At 36.7% G+C, this 24271-nt stretch overlaps 1 protein-coding gene across 4 annotated transcripts in view; it reads left to right on the top strand.

Moving 5' to 3' along the window:
• The window catches only part of TRIM33 (tripartite motif containing 33), a 69574-nt gene extending 47823 nt beyond the window's left edge, over positions 1–21751 (top strand). Inside the window, exons 10-20 of one of the 4 annotated variants that reach the window (XM_060772580.2) lie at positions 158–319; positions 841–1041; positions 3060–3192; positions 6046–6109; positions 9292–9451; positions 10586–10932; positions 12251–12374; positions 14069–14143; positions 14881–15033; positions 18660–18710; positions 18792–21751. In XM_060772580.2, coding sequence (XP_060628563.2) covers positions 158–319; positions 841–1041; positions 3060–3192; positions 6046–6109; positions 9292–9451; positions 10586–10932; positions 12251–12374; positions 14069–14143; positions 14881–15033; positions 18660–18710; positions 18792–19004 — 1683 coding nt within the window. In that variant the 3' untranslated portion in view covers positions 19005–21751. Of the gene's footprint in view, positions 1–157; positions 329–840; positions 1042–3059; positions 3193–6045; positions 6110–9291; positions 9452–10585; positions 10933–12250; positions 12375–14068; positions 14144–14880; positions 15034–18659; positions 18711–18791 lie in introns of all 4 variants that reach the window. The other 3 variants (XM_060772579.2, XM_060772583.2, XM_060772582.2) reach the window with 3 other exon arrangements.
• The last annotated feature ends 2520 nt before the right edge of the window (positions 21752–24271 follow it).

Genomic DNA, 24271 nt, shown 5'->3' with positions numbered 1-24271 from the left:
AAACAAGATAGAATGTCTTTGCTCTTTGTTATTAGAGAAGTAAAAGGTGGCTAACTTTCACTGTTGTGTAAAATATAACAATGTATTCTGTTGGAAAAAAGTGCTTCTTTTTTCTCATCTCAAAAGTAAGAGTTTTAAAATTCATAATGTTTTGTAGCCTCCAAGATTGATAAGTATGCAGACCATGCAGAGAGGTATGAATTGCGGTGCTTTCCAAGCCCACCAGATGAGAATGGCACAGAACGCAGCTCGTCTTCCAGGGATCCCACGCCACAATGGGCCTCAGTACTCCATGATGCAGCCGCACTTACAGAGACAAGTATACGCTGTGTGCACATTTTGTTTCCCACCTTTCATTTTAGCTTAGTTTAAGTAAATTAAAAAGTGAGAAAGCATTTTCAAAAGTATAACTTAGTATTTTTTAAAAAATGAATGTATTTCTCGCTGTTTAAGGAAGCAGAGTATAAGATGATTGTCACATATCTTAAAATTTACCAGCAACATGCAAGTTCATGGGGTGTCTAATGTATTTGTAGAAGAAATTTATTTTTCATAATTCCATTGCCTGTTTGCTGGCCAACCCGATTGTGAGAATGTTTGGACCAACATTTTAATGTGAAGATCTTTGGTTTAATCTAAGGCAGAGGATTGCCCAATGAATCTTTTGACTTGTTATTTTTAAAAAGGAAGAGTTGAAATATACAATGTATTTGCACTAGAATTATCAGGAGTAGAGACTTTCACTAAGAAAAGGAATAGGCTTTCAAAATATAGTTTTACATGTGAAATCGATTGCCCCTTTTGTTTTTATCTTAATAATTCCTCTTTTTTTTTTGTCAGCATTCAAACCCAGGTCATGCTGGTCCCTTCCCAGTTGTTTCAGTGCACAATAATACTATCAATCCAACAAGTCCTACAACAGCCACCATGGCCAATGCTAACCGTGGTCCCACAAGCCCATCTGTAGCAGCAATAGAGCTTATTCCTTCTGTAACCAACCCAGAGAACCTACCTTCATTACCAGATATTCCTCCCATACAGGTTAGTAAAGTATATTAAACTCAAAGCTGATTTTACTCATCAGAAGTCTCAGATCTTGCTTTATTTTGTTACTAGTAGTTGTCCTTTTGATGGTACGGAAGCTATCAAAACAGAAATGAAAACGCACAGCATATTATTGGAGAACATAGAAATGCTGGACCACTCTAACAAATACCATGTTAGGCTACACGGAGAAGCCATTGAAATCCTCAAGAATGTGGACAGTTTCAACAGAAAGGAAGAAACCATTAAAATGAACAAAATCTGGCTACTAGTAATAAAAAAAACTCTAAAATCATAACAGGAAATAATTAAAAAAAAACTCAAACACAGGGGAACTCCAGCCAGGAAACAATCAGAAACACCTGGTCACCTCTCAACAAGGAAATTTTCCAGGCAGTAACAAGCCACACCTAAAAACTGTCAGGCCATCAAATGCTAATCAAGGTGGCCAACCTGCAACATTCACACTTGCCTCAAGCAGACAAGAGTTCTTTCTCCCACCCTGGACCTTCCACAGATATAAAAACCCAATTTTCTAGTTTCCAACAAACCTCCCAAACTCTGAGGATGCTTGCCACAGATGCAGGCGAAATGTCAGGAGAGAATGCTTTTAGAACATGGCCATACAACCCGAAAAACCTACAACAACCCAGAATTGAAAAAGGTATATCACATTAAAATTCTGAGTTGAAGCTTTAAAGCTTTAGACTTTGATGAGAGTCTTGGATTGAAGTAATTACTCAGTTGTGAACTCACTGAATAAACTATGCCGAGTTTAATCTATATAATTTGTTTCTTATCATGGCATTTATGTGTGCACGTGCCTTCACGTTTCCTGTCAGTTTATTCTGACCCTTGTAATTTTATGAAGTCTTGGTAGGCAAAAAATTCTCAGAGGTGGTTTGCCAGTTTCTTTTTCTGAAATGCAATTTTACTTCAACTCCCTTTTAAGTATTAAGTAAGGCTGACCCTGTTTATCTTCCTGGATCAGACAGGATTTGATGACTTTAAGATATTTAGGAACCAAATGTACATATCTAGTGCAGTGTTTCATGGAGAAGGAAGGGGTACCAATGCTATAATTTGTCTCCATTTAAAATGCATAGAATCAGGTGAAAAGAACATAATATTGTTAAATGGAGATACATTTTATCTTTTGAAGAAAAATGCTTCTGGTGATGAATGCACAGTAAGATGAGTGGAAATATGTTACATTTTATCTCACCCAGTTCAGCATTCTGACTTGGAACCTGGCTCTTACCCACTTTGGCATGAATGATATTTAGTTGTCTAACCTAAATTTAGATACTTACTTAATTTTTTTTTCTATGGAGAAATGAAAATATAAGAAAATATTTTCTGTTCTGTTGAATATCTTTTAAGGATTTGTCTTCATTAGAATTGCATGTTCATAGAATGTTTCCTTGATTAAAGTCGAATAGCCAAAGAATATTTTGAACTCTTTATGTTCACTTTGTTAATGAGGTCTTTAAAAATCACAGCCTTTTCCACCTGGCAGACCCGTGTCATTTAAAAATTGAGCTATTCTGTTCCTCTTTGTCAACTTTCCTTGCTCTTTATTTGAGAAAAGTAACTAAAAGCTGTAGTACCTAGGTAAGGCTAATGATGTGGAAATATATAAAGCAAGCATTAAATTATTATGATAAAGGTGAATAGAAGTTATGTATATCATAGTCCTGTACTCAGGTTTTCTAACAGAGAAGGCTTAAATGTTTTTCCTTGAAAATCATTAAATTTTTAACTTTGGCAGACATTATGATAGTCTGTGTTAAGGCTATTGTTTGCTTTAGTCATGCAGTTTCCTAGGCTCCTTGCTTTTGTAGACAGGGATTTATCAAAGAAATATGGCAAAATTGAATATTCAGTTGATTGTTTCTCTCATCATATGACTCACTACTAGTCCTTAAATATACTTTAGTGAAAATACAGATGATTCCCAAGCTGTCATTTCTAGAATGCTGGCACAATCATTATGTGTGTCTCTTTTATTTCAGCTGGAAGATGCTGGTTCCAGTACCTTAGATAATTTACTAAGTAGATATATTGCAGGCAGCCATCTACCACCACAACCATTAAGCAGTATGAATCCTTCCCCTGGGCCCTCAGCCCTGTCTCCAGGCTCATCAGGTAAGTTGGGAAGAGACAGTGGGCATCTTAATTTTTCTTCTTAGAACAACCAGCACTTCTGTAAAGCCCCACAAATATTAGGTTTTTAAGAAATTGCATGTATCCTGAAACATCAGTTTTCCAATACCAAAATTTCATCAAGTTACTTTTGATAATTTTCACAATAAAATTGGTGAGCTGATGGGACTCAGCCGGTGTTTGAGCCTGAATCTGTGATTGTGTTTCCCCCTTCTAATGTTTCTGGGCCTGATGCGATCAATGAGGACGAGGTGCAAAATGGAGACACTTTGGACAATAATGTAACTGCAGACACTGATAAAGAGGGTCAGGGGAAAGGCTAAGTTCTCATGAGAAAGTTTCTGTCAGAGCAAGGGAAGAAGGTTTACTCCCTTCTCCAGGCTCAAGTTTGCAAGATAGCTTGACACCTGGTGGAGTTAATGAGGAGATAGATAAGACCAGTTGCCATCTGGAAATCAGCCAGAACCATCGAGAAGCCCAATGTTTACGCAGGTCAGAAAGAATTCGGCAGTTAAAGGCCAAAAACTGGGGGGAGTATAAACCAGTTTTTGGGACAAATTGGGCCCTTAGAGAGTCTTCTTCAGATCAGGCATCATTTGGAATCAACTCAAGTCTCCTGGAAATTCCTGTTTCAAGTGGCCTCGTTTCTAAGGACATATCTAGCTTTTCAAGTGGATTAGCAGTGGCTAGTCTGGTCAAGGTTTTATATTGAAGGCTTTTGGTTATTCACTGCATTTGTATTATTTCTGCAAGCTCTTTGGACATAGTTATTATTCCCATGTTTGGACACTTCTTATATGGTTTTTTGCTTTTGGACTTCTACCTATTTTATAATCATCTCTTTTATTGGCTCCAGTTATTCTTTAATAAAAAAAGGACTCTTCCTTCATTCAAGGTGTGGTGTGATTAATGATTAGAGGGCCCTGTTCCTGCTCTAGGGTGCAACATAAGCATTCTTTTTTTTTGACTGTATGGGCCCTTCAGATTTTTCCAACATTGTACTCTCTGTAATATATTTTGGACTGTTGTTCACATGACCTGCAGCTAACATGTCCAATGTAAAGGATCATGAGAGTTGATGCAAAACATCAGGAGAACATGTAGCTGGAAGAGATTACTTTATGTGAGAGTATAGAGTACGGCTTAAATCCTAATTGTTCTGATGAAAAGGTAAAGGGTCATTAATAGGGAAATAAATAAATTGTGTTATATTCCACAGCTCAATTGACAGAGTGGCCCTTTCTGTGCAGTAAAAATATTCATGCCCAGAACAATTGGAAATAGAATCTAAAAACAAAGGTAAAACTAGCAGTTTTGTGGCTTCTTAGCCCAACAGCTACAGTGTTCTAGTTTTTTTTTGGGGGGGGGGGGTATATATCAGCAGCTGGTATCTCTATATTACTATCTTGAGTGCTACTGAAAAAGGGTATCGATTTTAATATTCCCAAGCCTTTGTTATTTCCAGGGCCATATCCCAGAATGTGACCATTATACCTCTTTAGTAAAAGGAAAGAATGGTAACACTGGCCTCTTCAGGAGACACCCTTATATCGGTCCCACCTCCATTTCAAGCTCAGTTGGTGGGAACGAGAATGGGCCTTTTCAGTGGCTGCCCCTTGCCTCTGGAACTCCCTGCCCATAGAAGCCAGAATGGCCCCCCTCCCTGCTATTCTTCCATCAGCAGGCTAAAACCTTCTTATTGAGACAGGCTTTTAAATATGAAGGTTTTTAGGATCAAGTCAGGGGGAGCTGTAGTTTTTAAATATGAATATGTTTTAATGAATTTGACCTACTGGTTTAAAAAATGTCATCAGCCTGATTGTTTTGAAATACAGAACACATGCCATATAACTGTTGTCATCTGCTCACACGTAGAAAATCATAATAACCATATCTAAGAAACTAGAGCTGATACGTTATATCCAATGCAATTTCTGAACCCCAAGTAACCCCGGGAGCAGGCCTAAAAACCAAGATATCAAGGTATTATTTGGGTAGGGCTGTGTGATTAATAAAGAAGATACAATATTATGAAGCTGAACAGCAGTCCCTTCCTATCTGTTTTTACTTTAGTGTTTTCAATAAGTGTCAGGTCTTGTAGTTAGATTACATTCTGTGCCAGAGTGGACATGAAGCTGCTCTCTAGCAGCCAAGACTTGCTGTGAACTATAAAACTGAGTCTAGTGCCACCCTTGCAGATTGTATGAAGCTATAAAACACAAGTGGAATGACAGGAGCATAGAGATTTAACTTTATGCATAGATCAGTTACAGGTAAAATTATCTTGAATTGTACTTAGTATGAGGTTTCCTTGGTAGTAATTGGCAAAATTACTTTCAGTCTCAGTTTTACTGCAGAGCTTGAACCTTTTTATTGTCTGCATGTATTAGTATATATTGCCTTTAAGTGTGTTTCACATATATGTTAGTAAAATACAGTCATTGGCTGTCCTTGCTTTTCATGGCATGGCATCTTTTAAAATTTAAAAGATTTATGTTTTCCTTATCAAAAATGTTAGCATGATTTTCTGTTAAATAATTTTTATAAAAGGTTTTGGAATTAGAACAAAGTATTGGATTACTATAAATAAGTGCTAGGATTCTTAAGAGAAGTAATTGTGAGACTACAGCATTTACTTATACATTTTAGTATTATATGTGTGTGTTTTAGTTTTGTTTTTCCCTTTAAGTATTTACTTTATTGACAATAGTTGACTATAAAAAAACTAATTATAATTTGCAATGCCATATAGTATAGAATAACATTTGTATTGCCACAGACATGCATTTATATAATTCAGACTGTTTATGTAAACCCCGGTTCATCCTTTCTTAGGTTTGTCCAATTCCCACACCCCTGTGAGACCACCTAGTACCTCCAGCACAGGCAGTAGAGGCAGGTAAGTAAAGCTTTCAAAATCAGCTGCTGATGTCTTGTGTACGTTTGCAAAAAACAGAGTTATGGTGTAATTTATATAGGTTAAAAGAAAAATAAAGGCTTTGCAAATTCACTCATGAACCAAAACCTGTAGACTCCTATTTATGTATGATAAAGAAAGAGCGCAAAACGTTTTGCAATTTCCTTTTGCTCTAACTACACATATTCACTTATTTCATCTGATTCTAGTATTTCTCAGATCCAAACATATCCTGCATATCAGATATTTACATGACGATTCATAACAGTAGCAAAATTACAGTTGTGAAGTAGAAATGAAATAATGTTATAGCTGGAGTCACCACAACAGGAAGAACTGTATTAAGGGGTCACGGCATTAGGAAGGTTGAGAAACCTGGCCCTAGAGCAATTATGCCTTTTAGATGCCCTATATATGAAAAACCCCATAAGGGAATTGTCAGTCAAATGCTGGTAGGCCTGTATGGCTCAGACATTAAAGATATATTGAACTATATGTTAATGGGCAGTGACCTCAGAATTACAAGATTAATGGCACACTTCTATGCATCAATTTGAAAGAATAAAATTTGAAAGAATTAAAAGTGACACCCAGCAGTTGGACAGTACAGGATGAGATATTTTTAACATCACTTGGAACTCCTTCCTAGGAGAAACCAGAATGGCCCCATCCTTGCAAGCAGGTCAAGACCTTCCTCTGCCACTGCCTTTTGGGGAAGGGTATGGGGAGAGTGGGTGGTATTGATGGGGATATGAATTTTAAAGACCATTTTACTGTATTTGCTGTATTTTAATCCTGTGTTTACCACACTGTTATTCTTTATTTTTGTAATGCTCTTTTAGATGTTTTAGATGTTAGCCATCTTTAGTCCCCATGGGGAGAAAGGCAGAATATAAATACAGATGATGATGGCAATGATAATGATGATGGTGGTGATGGTGGTGGTGGTGGTGATGATGAGGATAATAATATAGTTTTAAGGTCTACGTCAGGCCCGTAGCCAGGATTTCGTTTCGGGGGGGGGGGGGGGGGGAGGCTGAATTTTTTTCAGGGGGGGTTTCGGGGGGGGGCTGAGTTGGGGGGGGGGCTGAGTCTGAGTGAAAGAGGATCTAGCCTAGCAAACTTTTTGTATCATTACCCCAATACCCCCATACATATGGGATATATTGAGTATGGTGATCAGAGCATGATATGAATAAACATAACAGTTTAAATAATGCACCAGTAAGGCCTTTTCGCGAACCACCATGAGAATTTCGGGGGGGGGGGGCTGAAGCCCCTCAAGCCCCCCCCCCCGCTACATGCCTGGTCTACGTTATCTTTTCAAAATCTATAGTCAGACTAGGGTCTTATAAGTATCTATTGTAACGGTGTCAAATTTTAATATATATCCTAATCTAATTTAAACACTGTACTGATGTGGATGGATGATTCTAATGTGGGATTCTTTACTGGTCTCTGATCGTAAATAAAGATTTGGTTGATTCGAGTTGAATGAATCATATTGTCTCATGCATATGTATGACAGCCTCAGTCAAATTTTAGGACATATTTCTTTGTCTTTATAGCTATTCATACTATCTGTAAAACTCTCCTCCAGGAGCAAATCTGTCAGCTTTCTTTACTGTCTAGCTTTCTCTAAAATTGGAGTTACTGTGGTGTGGATATTCTGACTTTGATATCTAATGAAATATCTTTTCATTTGAGGATCTCATCTAGATCCCTTCACAGCTGCTTTTCTAAGCCTCATCCTTCTGATTCCATGATTACAGTCACCATTTTAAATAATGATTGGGCCAAGATATATATTTTTAAAACTTTTTTGATGTCCTTATTACCAACTTTGAAGTTATATAAATTATCATACAGTTTCCTTTTTTAAATGTTTAGCTGTAACCTTTCTTTTGTAGTTTCTTTTCTATTTTCTACAAGTAATACGGTGTTATTTCCATATCTGGAATTGTTGATATTCTTTCTCCCCAATTTTCATGCCTCCTTCCTCTAAGTTTCATCTTGCTTTCTGTATGATATGTAAATTAAAGAGAGAGTGGGTGATAAAATACAGGCTTTTCTCACCCTCTTGCCAATGGGACACCATTCCGTTTTTTTCAAGATAGCCTCTTGTCAAAGATATAGGCTACGCATCAGGATCTGATCATTTTTACCGAAAGAATTGAGCCTTTTCACCTTCTGATTCCATTTGTGTAGTGTCTTTCATTTCTTGAGCTGTATTACTTCCCTCTCAAACATACCATATTTTGGTGATAGACTTTTGCCCCAATACCTAGCTTCCTGTCATTGTACATCTACATCCTGCATTTATTATACTCCTCCCCCATTATTACTAAATAAAGCTAGTAACCAAGAATCTCTCCCTGTTTAGAAATTCTGTTAGTTTGCAATAAAGTTGCCATTGCCTGTATGATAATTCTTCATTGTTGCATTGGGAATAATAAATGTGAGTGTGTGAATCATAAGCTGCAAATGAAAACTATATATGAAACAGTATACTTGATTTTATTCTGGGACCCTTGATGTAGATTATATGACTTTTTGGTATGTTCATAAACTTGTAATAACACAGTTGAAAAGTAATAATAATAATCAAGTTTCTTCAAAGAAGTGTCATACACCACCAAACCTTTAGAAATTATTAATATCTGACTTTCCCAACAGCCTAATGATGTGTTGAAAACACTTCAATTTTTGAAGTTATAGCCTCCAAAATAAAATCTGAAAGGCATTTACCATCACTCTTGTCCCAAGTCAATGGTTCTCACACTTTTGGCCTGAATATTACTTATGTAATATTATTCATGTACTTATCTATGTGACATTTGGAACAGCATATAGTGTTTATATCAGATTCCATTATAAGGATAAATCATAGTGAATTAATATTGATTAATTCTATATTAGATATAGATTATTATAGATTGCATAGTATATAGATTAAATAGGATACTAAAATTTTATTCCACTATGAATATTTAGAAAACCTCATGTGGTACCAGCAACAAATTTGGTTTTGGTACCCATAAAACAAGGATTCTCACACTTACAGTTATTGTAGCTTTCAGTAAATCAGGGCAAGTGTTTTTGATTTTCAGAATTCTGTCTTTGACAAGCAGTTAAGATAGTTATATAACTATGTACTTTTCCAGTTGTGGCTCCTCTGGCAGAACTGTTGAGAAGAATAATATTAGTTTCAAGCCTGACCATGTTAAAGTTAAGCAAGAGCCTGGCACAGAAGAAGAGGTATGCAGTTACTCCGGACCAGTAAAGCAAGAGAAAACAGAGGATGGCAGGAGAAGCGCCTGTATGGTAAGGCTCTTATTTGTGTGTTCCACCATTCTTGTGGTTATTCACTATGCAGCAAAGAAAACTGTAGCTATTTGTGTTTCTCTGAAGAAATAAAGAAAATGTACTGTCCAATTGATAGTCCAATATTAAGCCATTTCAAGTATGTTGAGGAGAATCCTATAAGATTCACATTTTCCTCTCTATGTTGTTTAAGCTATTTTCAGACAGGCTTCTCTTGTGAAACCTGAAGTTTTTGGTTTCTCAGCAAAAAAACGAATTATTCTTTTTATCTAATGATGGGCATTCTGTAGAATTAGAATTCCACATCTACAGTACTGGAACTATTTCACTTCTACTTCATAACAGTGCTTTGGGTTGATCCAATACTTAGGATATCCTTGGGTTGATCCAATACTTAGGATATATTACTTGGAAAGTGATATCCATGTTGAATTGTAGTCAGACTTGTATGGGCTTAAAGCAAACTGACTGGAATCCATGAAAAAGGTAGTGACCACTAGCATAAGTCCCAGTGATTTCACTAGATATATTTGACTGAGTATGTTTCCAACTCAATGCTGTCGGCTATATTTTACAAGAAGGAAGGGACAAATCCACCTCCGAGTAATCCTTACTTAAGAAAACCATATGAAATTCAGGCAGTTGCTGTAAGCCAACAGGCAATTTGAAGACACATACATATGACCAAAGGATTTTATTTTCCACCCATCTCCATATTTATAGGTATTATTCATATGATGGCAAAGGTCCATTTCACTTCCACTTTATGTCCATCGTGGAAACACTAAGAAACTTTGGTGGGGAGCTGGGAAGACCTGAGTACTTGTGATGATGTGTGTTCTTAGATTTTGTTGCCTTAGTTTTTCCTCAGCAGGATCTGAGGTACCCAAGAGAAAATATTTAAAACTTTAAAACATGAATGCAAATAAGGAGTCTTACTAGATCCCAGCTTGTTATGCGAAAAGTGTCAGATTTTGAGTATGCACAGAGGCAAAGGTGGAAATGTCTTGGTTATCTAGCTTTTAATGGATAATACTTAAGAAGCAGGAACCTGAAGTTAAGAAAGGGAATGGGGCAGAGATTTGCCATTCAAATGCATTTCTCTTAACTTTCAGTCTTGTTCCTTTACTTTAGCTTAGCAGTCCTGAGAGTAGTTTGACACCACCACTATCTTCAAACTTGCATTTGGAAAGCGAGTTGGAACCACTGGGAAGAATAGAAAACCATGTAAAAACTGAACCAGCAGACCTGAGTGAAAGCTGCAAACAATCTGGACATGGTCTTGTAAATGGAAAGTCTCCAGTGCGTAGCCTCATGCATCGATCAGTTAGGACTGGAGGAGAAGGCAACAACAAAGACGAGGATCCTAATGAGGACTGGTGCGCTGTGTGCCAAAATGGGGGAGACCTGCTCTGTTGTGAAAAGTGCCCAAAGGTTTTCCACCTCACGTGTCATGTACCCACTCTCCTCAGCTTTCCAAGGTATGAAAATAGAGTAGTGTTTTACACAATAACATTTTGTTATTGATTTTTTTCTTTATGGCTATTTGCAATAAAAAAGGTGTAATGGTAACCACCAACGTCTATCAGTCCATGTAAACTAAAATGTCAGTATAGATTGTATAAGCAAAAGTTATTTCATTTTCTAGGAAACAATCAGTAAGATTTTTAGGCAGATTAAGTATACAGAGGAAAATGCCCATGTTCTGTCTGATGCAGTTTCGGCAGTTATAGCAGTCATGATCACACGATATATCAGAACCACTCTGGGGAAGGTGAAATTGTAAGATGGAAAAAAAAACACAGCATGCGAGTTAAAAACATAGCGGTAAAGTTCACTATGAAATAACTTCTTTTTGCATATCTGTTTTAGCTTTGCAAAATATGTTGTAATGAGTAAATTAATAGTCTTTTCTATGTGCCTATAGTCTTAAGAGGAAGAATCTTGTTTTTGACAAGACTAGGATAGGATGTCATGGAAATAATGTCATGAAACATTGAGTAAGACTACAAGTCCAGAAAGAAATAGCTGTTGTAAAATAATATAATTAATTGATTAAAACTTAGTAAATGGATACAGAATCTTATTGGACCATTGCTCAATTTTGATCAAAAGATATTTTGCATAGATTTTTGCTGTGATATCAATCAGGCTTATAGGCCGATAGTTCTTTGGGTTGGTTTTTTCTCCATTCTTATGAATAGGGATGATAATACTCATCTGCCAGCCTCTAGGTATGCTGCATGAATTGTTAATGTGGGAGAAGAGCCCTGCTAAAAGTTGAACCCACCAATCACTGTTGTTCTTGAAAAGTTCAGCCGGCAAAAATCCTCCCCTGGCGCTTTATTGTTTTGAAGTGTGTTGGATACAGAATCTGTTTATTCTCCACCTGTTGTCAGATAGGTAGTGAAACTTGTCCATACCATGACTATTGCACAGCTATCTGTACTTGAGCTCACATTTGTGTCTCCAGAGACTTCAATCTCTATTCTTTATTTATGATAAGAGAGATATAAATCAATCTTTTAAAAATACATTCAGAAAAACTCAAATACAAAGTGGTTTTATGTTACATGTTTTAATTCCTGTTACAACACATCGGTTTTCAGTTTGCACATTGTTAGGCCTAAATATAATTCCTAGTTAACTTAAGTAAATTCATTGAATGGTCTGTCAGAATTTGTGCAAACCCTCACAGTTTCAATGGATCTAGTTCAGTTTGGACAAGAAATAGGCTCTAGAAGCCATAATAAGAATACTTTACCTAAACCTCTGGATTAATTCTCTTTTCCCCACTAGTGGAGAATGGATATGTACATTTTGCCGAGATCTTAGCAAACCTGAAGTAGAATATGATTGTGATAACTTGCAGCATAGTAAGAAGGGGAAAACTGCGCAAGGTTTGAGTCCTGTGGACCAAAGGGTAGGTGCCCAATAATGTATGTTTGTTTTTCTGAAATTCAGTTTAACAAAATGTTCTTTTGTTGTAATCTGTTGACTTAAGTTAAATATCTTTTATACAGATACTTATATTGAATATTTTAATCGGTATTAGGTGGGTGGACATATGTAGTTATTATAGTTATTTCACCACATACAGGTACAGTGTAGCCAGAAATTTCAGATACACAAACTGTGATTAAATTTCTTGTCCATGTGATATTTAGAGATTGCTGATGAAAATAAGATCCATTTCCCTCCCCCTTTACAATGCTTTAACTCTTTATTTTTAACCAATTCATCCTCAATACCAGGAGTGGGCAGAACATGGCCAACAGGCTTCGTGCAACACAGTGATATTTTTATGGCCATTTTTCTGTCACAATTTCTAAGCCTTTGTTCTTAGACTCAGGGAAGAGCCATCCAGTTCAACCCCATTTTGTGATGCAGGAACACAGAATAAAAGAACCCCCAGCACCCAGCCATCTAGCCTCTGCTTAAAAACCTCACTTGAAGGAGACTCCACCACGCTCCAAGGCAGCATGTTCCACTGCTGAACAGTTTTTCCTGATGTTTAGCTGTAATTTTTCCCCCTGAAATTTTAATCCATTCCTCTGTGTCCTAGTCTCCAGAGCAGCAGAAAACAAACTCTCTCCCCCTTTCTCTTCAGTGTGACATCCTTTCAAAGCATAACCTGAAACTTATTTCAGGCTAAATCTAGAGCTTCCCCTGCCCCAAAATTGGAGATAATAGAAGAATATGAAATCACTTTCTGTTTTAAAAAGTCTTAGTATAGACATGAAAAAATTAAGGGGCACAAACATGCCTAGAGATGTAGTGAAATGGGCATTAGCATCACTTGAAGCTTGGGTGGCTGCTATTGAACATTTGAGACCGTAATCTCTTAAATTGCCATTAAAAGGCTTATAATGCAAAGTGGTAGATGAATGAACTCAAGCTGGCCAAGTTGCCAATTCCTATGTCTGGTTTGTTCAGCTAGGCAGTGCAAAAGGCATTTGAGGTTTTGTTTGGCTGGCCAGTTTACTTTCTCTCTCTTTCCTTCTCTTGCAATTGTACCCCATGGGAGAGATGTAAACTATTCTAGTTCCTGGGCTGGTGTAGCTTTCCTCTGGAGGCGAGAGGGGAGTGCAATGGAGTCGGGGAATAGGAGTTCTCAGAATCCTTCACCATCCAGTCCTCCCCTGATCTGCTCCAGCCCCCCCCCCCTCCCGACATAGGAAGCATCTGGGAGCAGAACATTTCTATCTGCTCTCTCTGCAGTATTTTACAAGTTGCCACTAAGTTTGCAAGCTTGATTTCAGCCAGTAATATTTTAGGGGTTTCTTTTTACTTGCAGCCTATTTTTATGCAGTATCATTGGCTGCTGCTAAAACACCACCTTGCCCTAAAGCTCTTTCCTCCATAACATGTAGCTGTTAAAGTTCAAAACCCCCTTTGGCACAAGGTAGCTGTTGCATTGATATTTGAATTTTAGTTATATGCTGTAGCTTTTCCAAGTAGCCTTGCTGAAATTGGCGGGAGTACTGCAGGGCTTCAGACTCTTGGGAATTAAGAATCTTACTCTTGTGTTCCTGAAATGTACAATGTAAAACGAGTCAACTAAAAACAGTCCCTTAGAATGAAACTGTATTCATTGAATTTGTTTTCCTCTGCAAGAAATGTGAGCGCCTCCTGCTTTACCTATATTGCCATGAGCTGAGCATTGAATTCCAAGAGCCGGTTCCAGCTTCGGTGAGTTACTTGATGATACACAACATTTTGCAGGTGATTACATGCACTCTACGTTAGGCCTAAATTTGGAACCAGCATTTTAACAGTTAACATTTAACAGATAAGACTTTTAAAATTAAAACCAAGATTAATATTACTTTGCTGTCTATGGTTTTGAATACAGCAGAGTCTTGCTTATCTAGCCTTCACTCATCCATCATTCTGTATTATCCAATGCAGTCTGCCTCCCACCCGGATCCACAGTTGTTTCAATACATTGCGATGTTTTGGTGCTAAATTCGTAAATACAGTAATTACTACATAATGTTACCATATATTGAACTGCTTTTTCTGTTGATTTGTTGTAAAACATGATGTTTTGGTGCTTAATTTGTAAAATAATAACATAATTTGATGTTTAATAGGCTTTTCCTTAATCCTGCCTTATCCAACATTTTTGCTTATCCAACTTTCTGCCAGCCCATTTATGTTGGATAAGCAAGACTCTACTGTAGTTGAATTATTCACAAAATCGTTTGGATAAAAATAGTTGACTGGATAATTTAAATTAGCTACTTAAAAACTATTTCTGTTTTATTGACTTCAGAAAAAGGGTGAATAATTCTCAGTCGGGAGTAACCTACTAGCTGCAGGTTTATCCTTCAGATGATTGAGGCAGGAGTCTAAAACATATTTCACTAACAATGAACATATTATTTAATTTTATTTTTTGTAATCCCTCTGCATCTTCTCAACAGATACCAAACTACTATAAAATAATAAAGAAACCAATGGATTTATCTACAGTAAAGAAAAAGCTACAGAAGAAGCATTCCCAACACTACCAGACGCCTGATGATTTTGTGGCAGATGTACGGTTGATCTTCAAAAACTGTGAAAGGTTTAATGAAGTATGTAAACTTCCAACCTGAAGAATGTATCTGATTAATATGAAATTCTTGTTCTACACACATTTATTTACAGTTGTTTCCAGGTTTTCTGGGATAGATGGACATTTTGATTCATCTCTATAGTGTCCCATTGTATAGGTTATTTGCATGTATTGTGTGTCAAATAGTCCTCTTTTATGTGCAGAGTATTCAATGCAATTTCAGCACATACAGGCCTGCTGATCTTCCTTTATATCGGGCAAATCACATAAATAGTATTTACTGGCATTAAAATTTGTTTGCATGGACCTTGTTATCCTTTGAAGTTCAGGATATACTTGGATTGGCCTCCGCATGCCACCACTATATTTTTGACATTTCCCCTATGGAAATTAGAAACATAATCATTATACTATTTTGCATTTTGTCCAAAAACATTTTATTCTTGTATTTCATGCTACTGAAATTGGATTGGCTCATTATATGGCTGCTTGAAGAAAACTATATCACTGTGTGCCATATCAATATATGACAAGTTATGGGTCAAACTTTGCTTGGGTTGTTTGTGGAGTAAACTTCCACATGTTAGCACTATTGCATGATAAGAACTATAATTAATGATAAAGCTGATTGACAAGTTCCTTGTGGGGATGAATGCGGTGACATGCAAATCGCAGTAAAGCCAAAGAAAAATACAAGAAGCCATTGTTACAATCAGACTTAAGCTTTCCTATTGATTCATCCAAATGTTTGATTCAACCTAATGTCTTCTACATTAAATTAAATCAGCCCTTGTAAGTAGCAGTGGTGAGAATTAAACAAAACATTAAACAGTTTAAAAAGGCATTTAGACATATTTGGAGAGATTAGAACATGACAATTAGCTATGGTAAATAAGTGGAGTTCCTGTATTTTTGAACTCGGATTCTGAAGTTGGAACACATTTCTTCCAGCTTTTGGCAATACTATGAGTATCTGATTAGCTTTGTTTGAAACAGGATAGGTATACCTTCTTTATCTAGTCTAAGAAGTCTTCGATTATATAAAAAGAAGTGCCTGTTATGATAGTTTTCAGACCTGAATTCTGCCATTCTCTTTTTAAGATAGGAAAGTACTTAATATGGAAATGGGAGCTTACAGGTCTTTCAAATATAAGATTGGATCCAAGTGATCATAGGTAAACCAAAATCTTTTGAAAACAGTAAGGGATCAAGTTGATCAATAACTGTCAGTACTTGTATTCTAAATATGACTATTTAGGCCATATGTGTTTCCAATTTCAAGACTGTATCTTGAGAAACTATATATTTACAGAACAATGTCCACTGAAAATTAAGTTTCATTGATTCAGTAAGGTTTATTTAGAGATAAGTGTATATGGTCAAATAGATTAAGTATGGCTCTGGGGCTTTTTCCACTTGTCCTCTTTAGTCTTGCTGGAGAACCATTTTCTCTCCCCCTGAAATAAGAGTGGGAATGAACTTCACCTACTGGAAACTTCAGAAGTAGAAGGACCCCAATTTTAATACAGTACAGTCTCGTTGATCCGACCTTTGCTTATCTGGCATTCTGTCTTATTTGACGCTTTTATCTGATGCCCCCTTTTCTTCCAGCATTTCCCCTTCAATTAAAGGAGTGCTCCGCAACTCTCTATGCTCAATAAGTGAAAAAGCCAAGACAGGGAGGAGGAGGGAGGAAAGAGGGAAAAGAGGCAGGACTGGAAGTGGAAGCGTCTTCCTTCCTTCCCTCTGTGATTTCCACAACTTGTCTTCTGCATCCGGGCACTTCTTGCTGGGCCGTTCTAGCCCCGAGGTGTTGTCTTGTGATAACCCTTTGAGTCTCTGTTGTTAGTATTCTAGGTGTCTAGTGCTGCATTGGAAGGGTAACAGTAGGAGAATCCGTATTATCCGACATTCCTGTTTATCCAACGTTCTGTCGGCCTGTTTATGTTGGATAAGCGAAATTCTACTGTACCAATTTCTCAAAACTAAAAATAGACCTGGATCTACTTCTAGAGTTTGTTTTAAATATTTTTCTGCCATTCTTGGCAGTTTGTGTGGCTCTGGGGCGTCCAAGAGCATTAAATTGTTCTCCAGGTACACCACAGTTTCTCACTCTGGTGTACTGTGTATAGGTTACAGAATCATAGAATGATAAAGTTGGAAGGCCATCCAGTCCAATTCCCTACCATGCAGGAAAACAGAACCAAGGCATCCCCAATAGGTGACCATCGAGCTTCTGCTTAAAACTCTACGGCTCCGGCCCAGCTTACTTATCCAAACGTATCTCTCTCTACGTTCCACCTCGTAATTTAAGATCTACTGCTCTCGGTCCCACCAGCGTCTCAAACGTGTCTGGTGGGGACGAGGGACAGAGCCTTCTAGGTGGTGACCCCCCGCTTGTGGAATTCGCTCCCCAGCGAGATTAGATCGGCGTCCTCCCTCCTTAATTTTAGGAAAAAAAACTAAAGACGTGGTTTTGGAGCCAGGCCTTTGGCTAATGGGCACCGCAGCACTGAACTCGGACAATAGGATTGTTATGAAAATTGGAAACGGCTATATGACTTGTGATTATGTGATTTGTTCTATGTGATTATGTAATTTTAATTAATATCACTGTTTAATTGTTATGTAATAGGTTTTTATATTGTTGTTTTATATTGTTATTGATACTGTTGGCATTGAATTGTTGCCTGTGTTAGCCGCCCTGAGTCCCCCCTCAGGGGTGAGAAGGGCGGGGTAGAAATTGTGTAAATAAATCCTCTAGAGAAGGAAACTCCACCACTTTACACTGCTTTGATAGGTCACTTTGTGCTATGGGTGGATATTAATAGAATCAGAGAGATCTTGATGGAGATCTTCAGTTTTTAATTTCACTTGTTTTAATGAGTATCAAAATAGAACTCATTTCCTCTTCAGAGGTTTTTGGAACAGTTACTGTATGCATATTAAACCTTCTCTTCCTATTTTAAGATACAAGAACAGTAAAAGATTTAGCTCTAAAAGGTATGAGTCACTGTACATGATAGCCTATGAAAGCAGTTGGGACTCATTCTTTTTCACTGAGATTTAATAGGTGAGGTTAAGAGTTGTGGTTCGCTGAACATATTGATTTTAAAAAAATAGGTAACACATTCATTTCTGCTGCTCTTAAGGCTGCATAGATGGAGCTATAGGCAGAGTGAGAAAGAAAGTCAGTGCTGAATGTCTGCATTTATTCTTGTAGAAATAAATATAACTATGGCACAATGAGGTCTGTGTTCTTGCTATATCAGAGGTTCCTTTGAGGCTATCTTAGTGGGAAAAGACCGACCTGGAAAGCAATGGATCCGTTAGGCTTCTCTTTATATGAAATCATGCAGAGGAGCCCTGATGGAAAGAGTGACTGCTCAAGAATTTTTGACACAATTTCTAAGGTTGCTGTGTGTCGAACAATATTGGGCTGTTCTATCAGTTTCTGCACAGTATTGAAACTTAAAGTTCACATATCGTAAATCCAGTAACAGGCCCTCATAAAGAGTCACCTTTGCATCAATAAGTTTTACAAATAAATTGATATGGCTGATTTTAGTCATCCCATCCTGTGCGGTCTCATGACTTTAGAAGGGATTATAATTTCCTTTTTTTTGACTCTGGTATCCTTTTTAGATGATGAAAGTTGTTCAAGTTTATGCAGAAACACAAGAGATTAATTTGAAGGTAAGCGTTTCAGACCATGCACACTTGCTGAAAGGATGTGCATTACCAATGGGTGAATGTTGCTATCTTTTTACTTTGCAGGCCGATTCAGAAGTAGCACAGGCAGGGAAGGCAGTTGCATTATACTTTGAAGATAAACTTACAGAGATCTACCCAGACAGGACCTTCCAGCCTTTACCTGAATTTGAGCAAGAAGAGGACGATGCTGAAGTAACGGATGATTCAGATGAAGATTTTATACAGCCACGTAGAAAACGTCTAAAATCAGATGAGAGACCAGTGCATATAAAGTAACCTGATTGAAATGGACCTAAACTATTGTAAAAAGAAACATATTTAAGTGTTCCTGGAATATTATCATCCCTTCGGTGGCCATCGTATTGAAGCTGATAGTATTCAGACAGTATTAGATTACAAAAAGCATTGTACAGAAACGTTCTTGTCAAAAGGGGGAAAAGCTTTCAACTTCTGTTCTTGATTTTGTGTTTTAGTTTTTTAGTGTTTGGTTTTTTTCATTTTTCAGTCCCTCATTTCTCATATACAGAGGTGAACGTTGATAAAGCAGTGAGTTTTTATAAATTGAAATTTGTACAATTGAACTCTTATCACTACTTAGTAAGCATTTCTGCAAGAGTGGACCAAGGCAGTGATGTTTCACTTTCATACTGGGCTGCGGTTTACACTGCAAGAAACCTTCCTCAAGATCCTCTTCATGCAACACTGAGTGTGAATTGGATTGTTTTTATTCGGTGTCTCATTTAAGTGGTATTGCAAGTATCATATTCCTATTGGGTCAAGTAGCTAGGTTTTGCTTTCTTTTACTGACCTTGTATAGAAGTATCGTAACTTGATCATTAAATAATTTTGAATTGGAGAATGCAGGAGTGCGAGTTCTTCATATGTCCCTCATTAAGTCTGGTTGCAATCAATACTTTTTCAGTAGGATTCATGCTGTCGAGTGGAAGTCCTGTGCACAGCACACTTAAGTGAGTATCCTCTTGGAATTTATTAATCCTATTTTTCTTCCCCTCAGAGGCAGGATGTTGGCTGGAAAATTGGTTATATAGATTTTAGGAACTTCAGTATTGAGACTGTAAAGTTAAAAAATGGTTACTGACTATCCAGTCTTCCCTAATAATAGTTTCTGATATACCACTATCAGCAAACAGTAACTTTTGTCAACTACCAAATGTGTAAAATTTCCTATATTCACTCTGTCTTATTTGTAAATATTGGTACTGTAAATTCTTCAGACAGCAACATTTGCTGGGCTGTTTTTAAGCTAATATGTATTCTTACTAATGTTCCTAATGAAGAACAGGTTTGTAATATGCTCTGTTTCTAAAACCATTCATAGTTTAAAGTTCTGTATTATTTTGTTAGAGCTACTCAAGAGTTTTCTTCAGAAGCAGCTTAAATATCTAAGAGAGAGTGAAAAAAAAAAAGCCCATGAAAACGGAGTTACTCGTCCATCATGTAAAAATTAGAACCTTTACATGGATCAGTATACCAGACTGCTTGGTAGATAATGATTACAGGAAGGCCCATTATGATAATCTGCATGCTTTGATGACAACATTGAGAACAGAAATATATTTGCATTATTATAATTTACTTTTGAAGAAGTAATATTTTTACATTCAGTTGCACCATTTTCAAGCCATTCTCCATAGTACTTTTATTATGCAATGTCAAAGAATGCAAACCACACTAAGGTGTCTGCAGTAATAGATCCCTGATTTGTCATGATTCAGAGTGTATAAGAACATATAATTGATCTATATAATAGAGACGAATAGCTTCTTTGCACAGTGTATTTTCTCAGAGAGGTTCTAGGGAGTTCCAGTACAAATACTTGTCTTCATTTTCTCAGTGCACAGGCAAAAAGCAGAGACAGAATATAGCTGGTTCCACGATGTGAAAGTGATTCACTTTCTGAGATTATCTTTATTATTGCATTTCAAGTGGAAGGGTCCGGTAGAATTTGACAATTTCTAAATTGTCAATACCTTAATATAGCGGACAGCTGCCCAAATGATCAGAAATTACTTTTTGTCATGGAAAATCAAGACAGTAGCAGTGGGATAAAAATCTATGGTTTTTCATGCTCAGAAGGAAGTACTGAAATGAAGCTGCATCATTTATATAAAAATACATGGGCTCAAGCTCACTTAGTCTCTCTCATGTATTCAAGGTTCAGAGTAGTGGATTTGGGAAGTATTTGTGTGCTTATCCTTAGCGTAGCCCCATTTGATTATTATCTTGTGTGTGTAGTCGAGAGGATGGCATCCCTGAACTGAAAATTAATGTGCCAACTTTCTAGCACATGGATTTATAACTGACATCTTGAGAAAACCAGGCATTGTCAGCAGGGAAGCACAAGACAAAAGGCATAGTAAATGTTGGGTGATAGTTTAGTGTGCAATGGGATATGCTCCATGAGTCTTGAAATGTATAGTTTCCTTACTACACAGAAAATCTACTTTAAGTACTATGAAGAACATTTTGCAATTATATTACCTGAAAGCTATATTTATAATGGACTTTTTGGGAAAACCTAAAATTGTCAGTAGGGAAGTGCAAGACAAAAGGCATAGTAAATGTTGGATGATAGTTTAGTGTGATTGCACACATATTTCCTATTCTCAATTTGCAATGGGATATGCTCCATGAGTCTTGAAATTTATTGTTTCTTTACTACACAGAAATGCTGCGTTCTGTATTATGAAGAACGTTTTACAACTATATTACCTGAAAGCTGCAATGTTGTCAACATAGTTTTGTACATTATCCTATTTTGTACATGACACTATCAGGTACTGGCTAATTCTGTGTTTCCATGTGCCCATATAAGGTAGATCTGCATTTCTGAGCCATTTAATCAGATTCTATACAGGCCCCCTCCTTTGAAAGTGACTGTGGTCATTTGACCACATATTTATTTTTGCAGCTCTGCAGGGTTCAGTATAAATGAAGATAAAATTATAGTGTTCCCAAAATGGAAGAAAGCCTTTGATTTTCTTTAGATGTTTTTTTTTAAACCAATAAAAGCCTTTTTCTAGGACATATTGGGGCTTTGGAGGGTGTTGCTTTTCCCATTCGGTTATCCATAATCTGGAATATACTAGAAATTCTACAAATTGCCAGGTTCTGTTCTAGCACTGTATCACAACAAGACAATACATGCTTTGTGAACCCTTTTTAGGTTGGTTAAAATGTCCCTATGATGTCCAGATTAGTTCACCCAAAGTAACTTCTCTGCATCCTGTGCAGTATTGTGAGCCTCTCTATTTGGCAGTTGATGTATGTCTGTGCAATAATTGAGCTATACTGGGATTGAGAACATACTTTATATTAGAGAACAAGTGTGTAGTGGATAGTGGAGCTTTCCTTGCATGTGATATGGATTTACCTGTGCTGCATAAATTACCGTGTAACTTATGTGTAATGTAATCCCAAGATTCTCTGTTAATTAATTTAACCCTTAAACTCTGATTTTTAAATGATCTTGTAAAGAAAAAAATATTTCAAATGTTTCTTGGTTGTATATGTTCCGAAAGTTTAAGTTAATCCAAAGAGAAAAAAAAAGGCAATTTGCTTTGAAACAGGAAGGACGACAAGTGTACAGCGTGCTGACTGTGGACTTTTCAATTACCTCAGCAGGTCCCCTGCCTTGTAATTACTAGTGATTAGTGTTAGTTTAACCAGCTAAGTATGTTCAGGTCTTACTTAACCGTGCCCTGGAATTAAGTGTCCTATCATATACTATTAAGGCTTAATTACTATCCAAAAAAGGTGCCCCCCAGCTTTTAAAGGTAGAAACGCTGTTAAATGTAGTTAGCCTTTTTTCATGTGAAAAGATCCCCATTAATACTGTTTGATGTGGCATTGACTGTCAGTTTTCTCAGTGCTGGATAAATGAGTGGAATGTTTTATAAACATTCCTGCAAGCCACGTTAACCCACAAATATTTTTTAACAAATCACCCCAATTTCAGCAGTATAACTTAGGTTTTTTTTAGCCACTCCTATTTAAGTCTAGATAACGCCAACAGTGTGTTGAGTTTGAGTATGTAAAGTACTGGATGTCGGCTTCTTTTTTCCCTTTTTCCTCCTCTTTCTAGGAAAAAGCAATAAAACTGCTTTGTCTGTTGCCTCTTTAGCATGGCAGGAATCCTATTCTTTTGGGTAGTGGTTTTATAGGAAAGTTTTTGTATGTGTATCACCAAGTCTAGCTTTTAAAAACAAAATAAAAGTGTGCAGTTATAGTGTGGCATTTTATTTTAAAAATTGGGGAAAGTTAACATATTTTTTTAAAAAGTAGGTGTTTGAGTAAATAATGGAGGTACTTTTTTAAAATCTTTATATGCCACAATTTACATGGACATATTTCAGACTAATGCACAAAATCTGTGATGTTCAATAATGGCTACCATTATTTCCTTTTCAAACTGGCAGGTGCAGTTAACTCCATCCATTGTAGCTTTTTTGGCGCTCTTTTGCCTGCTTCTTCCTCTCCTTCTGAAGGGTATCTGAATCAAAACAGTTTTGAAACATTCATAATTTAGAAGCTGCTTTACAAGTAACAAAATGCAGTTGTTTATCTGAGTGCATTTTAAAGTTGAGGAGCTCTTGCTGTCTTTTAAAAATTATTTGTGTACAAAGAAATACAAAGAATTTTATAGAACTCTCACCTATTTCAACATTCCCCTCGGTGTGAAATTAATTTTTCAAATGGAAGATGGTGCATGTTAAAGGCCTGCAAATGTGGGCGTTTCTTCAGTTCAAAATGCCATTAAATATGTATATAACAGGTCTATAAAGATTTGTGCAATCAAACACCTGTTCTAATTTTGTATGTAAACATAGAAATCAAAGGGTTCAGTCAGTTCCCAACATTCATTCTTTCTGGTAATGAAAACTGGTACTTTTGCACATAGTTAACTTTACTGATTCTTCAGAAATGTGCTGTTTCTGTGGTATTGTATTCTCTGAATTATATTTAATTTTTTTAACAAGTTAACGTTTTTAACTGTTCAGTTCCTGTGTTTTCTGGCTGGTGTGTAATAAAGGCATTTTTTTTCCTTTACATTATTATTTAATACATTTAGCAGCCTGTAAATATTTCTTGTTAAATGCTCTGGAATGTGGTGTAGCAGTTGTATGAGAACAGTTTTAAACAGCATTGTTTTGAAAATCACTTTGTTTTGATTATTTCTATTAAATTAGAAAAAAGAGTCTTTCAAATTGAGTATTCTTCTGTAAACCCAAAAGCCTTCTTGAACAGATGGTAGGATCTTTTATATAATTATTACTAATATGAGAAGGGTTTTTTTAGGGGAGAGAGGGGGTTATCTCTTCATAAAACCACATTACAAGAATAAAATCACTGATTGGTAGCCATAATGGAAGCACACTCAGTGGGGTTTATGTTAGTCTTGACTTAACAGACAGTAATTAATTCCATGGTTCAGCTGTAGTTGGAACTAGCAATTGGATTTAGACTAAATTTTCATATTCAGTACACATCTGAGATTTTTAAAGATCTTGATACACGTGAAT

The sequence above is a fragment of the Anolis sagrei genome, chromosome 4 (genome assembly GCF_037176765.1).
Source record: "Anolis sagrei isolate rAnoSag1 chromosome 4, rAnoSag1.mat, whole genome shotgun sequence".
In the NCBI taxonomy this organism is placed as follows: Eukaryota; Metazoa; Chordata; class Lepidosauria; order Squamata; family Dactyloidae; genus Anolis; species Anolis sagrei.
Note: the sequence above shows the minus strand (reverse complement) of the source record. Positions and strands in the feature narration are given on the sequence as shown.